Raw genomic sequence first — 9,694 nt, forward strand, 5'->3', positions numbered from 1 at the left:
TCATCGACATATTATGAATGGAAGTAAGTAAATTAGAAATGTTAAACTAATATTAAAAATGTCATTTAAAATGAAGTTTCAATAAAGTTAATTTTTTTTTAAAATTCAGTCTCCTACGGATCAAGTTGATCCGTGGAAAACTTGCAGATCAAGTTGATCCGTGTTGATCAGTGTAATACTTGCAGATCAAGTTGATCCGCGTTTGGTCCACCTGTGTTACACAGATTAACTTGATCCGCAGGAGAATTTCCCAGATCAAGTTGATCCATGGGTCTTTTATGGATCAAGTTGATCCGCACAACGAAACATTAGAGGGGCATTTCTGGCATTTTTAAGTGATGCTGGGTGCACCGGCAATAATGTTGGGTGCACCTAGCAACACCCTCTATCCAATCACTTACGATACGTCGACACCGATAATGCCTTCCCAGACTTCCATCAACAAGCACATGGTTTCCTCTCATGATAATCCTCATCGGCAACACACATAGCAATAATAGGGAAATGCTCGTAGATCCAACACTGCACATATTTAAAAAACAAAAAAATTCTAATCAATAGTAAATATAAACTATAAAACTAATAATTGAAGTTAAACAAAATTATAAATACCTGTAAAAGTGTGATATATCCTACAAGTTGCTTGGTGCTTCTCTTTGATGCATCATTCAAATTCTCATACATATAAACCAGTGCAGCCGCTCCCCATGAGTAGCTTCTAGTTTGGATGAGGTCATAAAATGCGTCCAAGAATGCCACATGCATGTGTGTGACACTCTTGTTAGCAAAGAGTATGCAACCTACTAGATGCAAACGATAGGCTCAAGCTGCTACGGTCCACTATCCTGTGTCACATTTGCTACGATAAATGTTTCATAGCCAGGCTAGGCGAACATATGCCCTATGGCATTGAAATGTCTCATCTCTTACTTCCTGTGAACTGACTTCAAGCAACTCAACTAACAAGTTCACTACTTGGTCTACATAAAGAGCATCAAAGAAAGGTATGGAAGACACTTGTAATGAGCAGATGTAGCAACTATGCCACATCATCGAGGGTGATAGTGACCTCTCCTACCAAAAGATGAAAACTATTAGTTTCCTTGTGCCATCTCTTTGAATGTTCAAGGAACATGCAATCAAAGGACAACTTCAACTCAGGACGTTTTTGAAGAAAAAAAATATTAATCACTTCAAGTTAAATGAAAAATAGTTATGAAAATATTATATAATTCAAGAAATAAGTATCTCTCCTGCCCAAATTGTGGCTGACTTATGATGAACATATTCTATCAAAATGATGTATTGTGGGGCCTACCTAGAAAACCCTGGGCATCAGCACATGCATCATCAGTAATTGCCTCCTAAGGCTGCTCATGAAGCTCGTTAGCTGCATGATCCACATGCTTAACATCCTCAGCAATAGGTGCAACTGTCTGTTGTCTACGTGCAGATGTTGTCGGCTTTTAATGCTAAAGGGCTTCATCCGCTTCACCACGAACTTGTGTCCCTAAGGCTCTTCCAATAACTTTGTTGGACCAGCGGCCTCAATAACTTAAGAGGGATAGGCTTAGAATGCAGAAGAAGCAACAATCAATTTAATAATGTTCTTTAAACATGCAAAAAAAAAATTGATTGCAACAAAATAAATGAGATAAGGGAAGAGAGAATGCAAACACAATTTTATATTGGTTCGGCAAATTCGGTGCCTACGTCTAGTACTCAAGCAACCCACTTGAGATTTTCCACTCCCTTTGTAAAAATCCGTTTACAAAGTCTGAACCATATAGGGACAACCCATCCCTTGTGTTCAGGAATCCTTACAACTTAAGAGACCCTCAGTCCCTTAATCAATCTCTTTGAATGAGAAGAAAGAAAGAAGAATTATCTCTTGAAGAGAAGGATATTACAATTGAAGTCCATGGAGAAACTCTTAATGAATTTGCAAGTGTTTGCCCAAGAGTTTCTTTTGAGAAAGCATTTGGTAATGAAGTTCTCTTGGAATATCTCTCTTATTTCCTTTTGAGAGGATAAGACATTTTGAAAAAGTAAAAATCTCTCTTCAAAATTCGTGTCCAAGTCACCTATTTATAGGCCTTTGATGGTCATTCACAATGTTTGTGTAATCGATTACACAATTATAATTTGAAGGGTCATGACTTTTGAATTTGAATTTCCAGAGTTTCATTGCTGGTAATCGATTACAAACATATGGTAATCGATTACATGTTCAAAATTCAAATTCAAAACCATTTTCAACAGCTCTTTTTCATTCTTCCCTTCTGGTAAACGATTAAACTTCCTGGTAATCGATTACCAGAGCCTTGCATGACTTTGAAACCCTTTGTTTTGAGACAAGGTTTGATCTTTAGTGAATCTTGAAATAAGGCTTTGTTTGTTGAAGCAATCTTGAATTAATCTTGAAGCAAATTCTTATCCTTTGAAGTGACTTTGTTTGATTCTTCTTTGGCATCATCAAAATTCATGTATTCATACATTCACATTCTCCTCCTTTTTGATGATGATAATCAAGTGATTTCTTTTCGACATCTTCAAGATATGCATGATTCACATTCTCCTCCTTTGTCAAGCAAATTCCTTTTTGACATCATCAAAATCTTCATGATTTTCAAACTTTGCCTAATGCCCAACACAATCATTTGTTTCTAACCATAATCTGTACATTTAAACAATAATAACAATTAATGTCATTGTTCAAATAATACTTCAATCAATTACTATTTAATAATTCATAAATAAATATTTTATTACTTAAATAACTTTTTTTAATACTTTTATATATTCATAAATGAATATAAAAATTCTTTTTTTAAATTTATAGGCTTCACATCACTAATTCTAGTAAACTTTAATTAATAACCAAAATCTAAGTACAATTTTGTTTTTTATTTGTAATAAATGACTATTTCATTTTTTTACAAATTAGTATTTGAATACTTTTAAATATTTATAAACAAATCAAGAAATTTTAATTTTATACTTCTAAACATTATTTATATAAATATTTAATGCTATTAGTATAATAATATATATACGATTATATCAATAAAAAAATTCATTTAGAAATATAGATTTTCTTGTTAAACTAAATTGTGAAATATATACTAATAAAAATTTGGAATTAATGATATATAACAAATTTATAAAAAAAAACTATTTTAATTAGCAAGTGTAATTAAATTGCTTATATTTTAAAAATAAATAAATAGCAATAATATTTATGCATTCATTTTTAAATAAAAAAAAATTCTTAAATTATTTACTTATTGAATAAATTATTTATTAAAAACCAACTTCAAAAAACAAATATAATTAATTAAATAAAAACACATAAAAATATACAAAAATATTTATTTATTAAGAAAATATTTTAACAAGAAAAATATTAATTTATTTTAAATTAATAAAAAATTATTCAATTATTATTTTATTAAGTATTAGATTAAAGAAATAATTATAAAGATTGGAAATGCATATAATCCACGTGGATTACTAATCCGTATGCAATATACTGCATTGCAATCCTTATAATATAGCAATCACACAGAAAGCATAAACGGAAAAAAAAAAAAAAACCAGCAACAAAGAGACTCATGGTGACGGCGACAACAGTGACAGGGAGTAGCGACAATGATCGGAGGCACCAACGACGGGGTGTTGACGACGAAAACGAAGAAGAAAGGGGCGCACTAGCGGGGTAGGGTGAGGGAGAGGAGAAGATGGAGCTTTTAAATTTTTAAGTAAAAAGTATTTTTGTCACTTCACTTAAATTACTGGGTGCAATAAACAATTACCCAAAATTGGAGTGTGTCTTGCATACTAACAGACTTGTGCTACACAGCCCATAAAGTTACAAGTTCCATATCTTTTTTTCCAATGTTTTCTACTTTTTTATAATATATTTTAATATAATATTCTTTATTCTTTATTATAAGAAAAAATTATAATCTAAAAATTATTTTAAAAAAACAAGTTAGGGTGTATTTTACATTATAACTTGTTTCTTATAACCATGGACGACTCAAGGACTTGAAAGACCTAAAACAAATTTAAGAACGAGACATTTTATTTACTCATAAAATAGTTTATTAAAATTATCATTATTTCATTTAAAATTAATTTTGTGGGTTTTTTGTGATGCAAAATTATCGATTAAAGAGAATAGAAATAAAAGAAAAGTTTTTGGATTTCTTTAGCTATTAACTATTAAATCTATTTTTCCTAAGCAAAACTATGATATTGGTGAAGAGTTGTTGTTCATTAATTATTACTTACCGTACCAATAAAAAGATTAACAGTTACTTATAATATTTTAATTAAAATTTATTTTCAAATATAATTTTACAATAATTTTTTTGAAGTATATTAGTACTAAAAAAAATATTTTGGGATCTTTTTTTTAGGGAGTCTAAAGCTCTTATTTGGGCCGCTTGCGCCTTAAGCCGACCTTGTTTATAATAATGAATAAATATAATATTAATTTTTATTGTTAATCAATTAATTATAATTTAAATATTTCTCTTTTATTATTCTCTATTTCTCTTCAATCAAATGATCTCATTTTTATTTTATTTATTATCTATTTTTCTTATTTTCTCTTCTCATCTATTCTCTTTTATATATTCTTTCTTTTTTTTCTTCTTCCAATCAAATACAACCTTAGTGGGAAAAGTATGAAATTAATGTTTTCACGGGAATAACTAAAGAATTACTTTGCCAAAGCACCTTATTCTCGAGAACATGAAAGTTTAAAAGGGATCCAATTATTGAAATGTTTGAAACATTGGCCAAGTAAAATTACATGTTCTTGAATCCAGTTACATAGAATATATTCTTGATGAGAGACATATCTTGTCCTTTATAAAATCAGCATAACTAGGGAAAATAACCGAGTGCAATCTCACTTTAGTAATTGGCAGTTGGCACCTAATGAACTTGATGTGGATGCTATATAAGAATAAAAAAGAAAAAGAAACAACATAGTCGATTTCTTTCGAGTAACAGTTCCATGCATCCACTCAATGCCCTTCGAGTTCCCCGAGTAAATGATGTCGGTAAGTTTCATCCATCCACGCGTCATGCACAGAGAAACGAACAAAATAAAGACAATCCCCTTATTATGATATTTCCCTTCTTTTGGACCTTTTCCCCACAAATAAGATACCATTCCTTTTAAGTTTCAAGAAAAAAAAAATATCATTCCTTTTTAGCTCTTATGTTCAGATATTTTAGAAAGAAAGAAAATTCTCTATCCGCGTTGGCGTAGATGTACACGCACATTGCCATTTTCGTAATTTCAGCCAAAATGAGATAAGCTTTTTGACATTATCCTCATTTCTAGGCTTATAAATAGACTTGATTCACGTTATCTCACATTTCAATTAAACCAAAGCAAAAGGCCATATAATTTTTTTTTATTTGAAATAATGTCCGGGATCATCCACAAGATTGAGGAGACCCTCCATGTGGGAGGGCACAAGAAAGAGGAGCACAAAGGAGAACACCATGGTGAGCACAAAGGTGAACACAAAGGAGAACACCATGGTGAGCACAAAGGTGAACACAAAGGAGAACAACACCATGGGGAGCACAAGGAGGGACTTGTGGATAAGATCAAGGACAAGATCCATGGTGATGGCCATGACAAGGGTGAGAAAAAGAAGAAGAAGGACAAGAAGAAGAAGGAGCATGGACATGACCATCATGGTCATAGCAGCAGCAGTGACAGTGATTAGATCTTATATGTTAAGGTAATGTTTTGTGTTTTTTTTATTCGTAGAAATTCAACATGTTATCAAATACCCTCTCACCCATATATCCTCCTATCAATGTTTTGTGTTCTGATGATGCGTGTTCTCTTATACTTTATCATTTAGTCAACGGTTTATACTATGATCATTATCTCAATATTTATAATGTTATTGTTGGGTCTATGCTTTTGGTTTTGGGATCTAACTTTTAGCATAGACACTAGGATGAAATTTTATCATTATGGGATTATTCTAGGCAATTCCCTCCCCGAAAAGGAAAGAAATTAGTACACGCTTTTTACTTTTTTTCTTTCGATATCTGTATATTGGGGATTATAAATATTATCTATCTATTTAGTGAGAAGCTTGGATTTTGTTCTTATCTACTCGCATATTTTACTCTCTAGTGTTTTAATTTTGACATAACGACTAACACTTGTTCCTTTTATTTTTATTTTTTCTTTCTTGCAGCAGGTGTACGGTACGATGGTAGTGAGGAGCCAGAATCCCTCTTCCTGCTTTATGATATAATACAAATAAAATAGCGATTCCGGAAATCATGTCTGTAGCTGCTCTTTTTATTTATGTGATAAATGTAAAACGCTTTGGTTTGGCTTGGCCGTTGTGCATTAGGTTGAAAAAATAAATGTTATAATTACTCAGAATCTCAGATCTTTCTCATACTTTGCCCCTGATTATAAGTCTCTCAAATTTCAACTAATTCATCTTACTTTAAAAAAAATGTTAATTAATTAATCATATTAAATATATGTTAATTGTTTATATTATCATTTAAAAATTACTTTTTCTTATTTCTATCCATTTAATTATTTTTCATTTATGTTTAGAGTAAGAATAATGAAGTAAATATATGTAAAGATAAATAATTAATACATCTAAAAATTAGAAAATAATCTAATAAATTTTTTATAAAAAGTCTTATAATTATAGATGGAGAATAATTTTTTACTCAATATTATCGTTGCCGTTAGATGTTTGACAACCTTCACATTCATTCTCACTATTATGTTCACGAGTTTTTGACCCGTGCATTGCACGAGATAAATAATTTGTTTGTACATATATGGTAAATTTGTATTAATTAATAGGACAAATACTAAATATCTATTTTGATCATGAAAGTATGAAATGATGATAAATTAGTTTCTTAAAGATAAAAAAAACATCAAATTTATTCTCTAAATGTATAAAAAGTGTGAAAGATTGATTTTGTTGTTAAATTTTTTAGACAACTTTGTAATTAAATTGTAATATTCTAGAATCAATTTAACAATAAGTTATATTTTTTTAGTATCTATTTGACATTAAGTTGTAAATTTTATGAATTAGTTTATCATTATATGTTCACATGATTAATTTGTTACACTTTTTGTATGTTTGAAGATTTAATTTAAATTTTTTATTGACCAATTTATCATTGTTTCATATTTTCAGATCACAATTTACCCTAAATAATATCTATATAAGAGAAAATTATTTTTATTCAAACAATTTTTCTTTTGTAAATTCAAACCATTTTTATTGAATTATTTATTTTCACATTTAATAAGTAAAACATACCAAAAATAAGTTAATGCAATAAAAGTAAACGCCTTTTATCGTGGGCGACTTCATTGGGTGACCCAACTTGGGAAACATTGTGCTGTGGTTGCATGAATCCCAATTTAATCTGACGGTTAGGAATAAAGAAGATTACCCTTCGCTAAATATGTGATTTTGAGCGTTAATGATGAGGATTTTAGAAAATGTTAAAATATTTTTCATGTCTACTGTCACCAATACAAGTAAGTTGATTTCCACTTGGATTCAAACAGTGTGTGGTCTTCGAATTAGGGTCGGTAAAGGTTGGAGGCATCCATGGGTATTTGAATTTGGTTGTTGGAAAAAAAAAATTCCCTTGCTGATTTTTAGCATCCGTGATGGCAGTGCTATGCGGTCATGCTTAGTGGCATTTGCTATTTAGCTGCAGTAATTTCTGATTTGTGGGTTGTGCCGTAGCCTTGGTGATTTGGGAGAAAAGGGCAGCAATGGTCGTCCTGATGGTAGAGCATATTCACACCACACTGTACTTTTGTTTCCAGTAAGTGTTTGACCCTAACTATTAATTTTGTATACATTTATTTTGCTTTTGATTTGTTTGTGAACAACGTGTGATTTTGAAGATCTATTTGGGACGTTTGTCACTGAATTTGGTAATCATATTCTGTTTTGTTCGTTGAAAAATGTGTAGGTGTGGCGTTTTGATGCATAGGCAAAATTGTAGACAGTGACTCTGAATTTTTCGGATGCAATTATGTGGATTAAGAGCGAGTGCAAGTGGTATTGCTTTATCAGTGCATATTAAAGTGGATAATTTTGACCGTTTGCATTAACAATTCAATCGCCAGTTACATTTTACACGAACAATTGTACAGGCGGCATTGATATTCTTTCATGTATTTAGTTTATGTGTATCATTTGGGAGAGGTTCGGGGAGCAGGAGCAGCCTTTTTGGTTGGTTCGTTGGTTTTTGAAGTCGTGGCTGATGAAAGAGGTACATGTGAGTGAGGGCTGGTGTTGGTTTCTCAGCTGTGTGCTTTTTATTATATTGGTGCAGTTGAATTAATTAGTAACAAAGATTTGCTGAAAAAAAAAGAAATTAGTAAGAAAGATCCATTGGTGAAGCGGTGAAAGAAGGAGATATTGAAATGTGAGTGTCAGTTAAATTGAGTTTTATTTAGTTGTTGGTTTATAATCTTGTATCTTTGTTACATATATATTGTATTGAATGTTGATTAAATCGGTGTCAATTGGTTTTGGTTTTCATACAGTTTTTGATAAAGTGTTTTCCATTTTACAGGCATGATGTTTTGTTTTTCTGAGGGTTGCATGTTATGGAGGCTTACAATTAAGTTTTTTGGAGCAAATTTTATTTTATTTATAATTATGTTCGGAAGCATTTTTTGAGTATATGTTCATCTGTTATATTTTATAGGAATAAATTTGGTATGATGGATGGTAAATGCAACAATTGATTAGTGACGAAATTTTATGTTGAATGGATTGCATTGTTAGGTAATTGTATTTCTTTTACACGCGAAGATAATTGTATTTAGTAGGAGAAAATGATTTATTTTATTTTAGTTTGAAAAAATTATGATGAAGTAAAATAGCAACATAAAATATATAAGGTGGTTCGATATATGGCCCAATTTGATCATGCCAGAATAATAGGAAATTGTTTAAGATTTTCTTCCTACATCAAAAAATATTCTATACCCAATACTTTTTTAAATATTCCAAAATTATCCCCTTTTGAAATATTTCAAAATATTTGGATTTGTAATCCGTAAGAATTATCCAGATTGGCCATATGATTCTTCCAGATTAACAATCCATATGAATCATATGGATTGTCAATTTGTATGATTCTTATGGATTGTGAATTCGTAATGGCCTGATCTCCTCGCCACCACCGCGTCGCAGCACCGCTATGCCAACTCCACCATGTCGCAACACCACCACCTCCTTGTCACCGTCGCCGCCATCTCTGCCCTCAATGCCTCTGAGGCGGGGCTAGATCCTGTGGCGCTCTCTGCCCTCGTGTCTTTCATGGCCATCGCCCTCCCTCTCATCTCGCCCGGCGGCATCACCGGCCTGGGAGGGGGAGGGAGTGGGCATGGCGTGTGTGAAGTCCATGATGAAGTGGCGTGCGTGAGTTCCATGGTCTTACAGATTGACAATCTGTATATGCTATACATAAGGGTGCTTTTGGTTTTCACTCTCACTGCTAGGTGTAGAAGAAAAATGACAGGTGCAAGAAGAAAATTCCAAATTATTTTGGGGTATTTTGTGGTTTTAGTTATTTGAGTTGCAATTTTTGTTGATAACTGTTGGGCCATCATGTTTGATGAGACAATTAT

At 31.7% G+C, this 9,694-nt stretch overlaps 1 protein-coding gene across 2 annotated transcripts; it reads left to right on the forward strand.

Annotated features, from left to right (window-relative positions):
• Window positions 1–5,382: 5,382 nt before the first annotated feature.
• Window positions 5,383–6,434, forward strand: SRC1 (src1 protein). 2 transcript variants are annotated; one of them, XM_006600172.4, is made up of 2 exons: window positions 5,383–5,771; window positions 6,246–6,304. In XM_006600172.4, exon 1 carries the CDS (start codon window positions 5,448–5,450, stop codon window positions 5,754–5,756), a length of 309 nt encoding a protein of 102 aa, XP_006600235.1. In that variant the 5' UTR covers window positions 5,383–5,447; the 3' UTR covers window positions 5,757–5,771; window positions 6,246–6,304. The 2 variants fall into 2 exon arrangements, with proteins under 2 accessions (XP_006600235.1, NP_001236644.1); NM_001249715.1 differs by having other exon boundaries at window positions 5,415–5,771; window positions 6,243–6,434.
• Window positions 6,435–9,694: the final 3,260 nt, after the last annotated feature.

The sequence above is a fragment of the Glycine max genome, chromosome 17, assembly GCF_000004515.6.
Source record: "Glycine max cultivar Williams 82 chromosome 17, Glycine_max_v4.0, whole genome shotgun sequence".
Classification (NCBI taxonomy): Eukaryota; Viridiplantae; Streptophyta; class Magnoliopsida; order Fabales; family Fabaceae; genus Glycine; species Glycine max.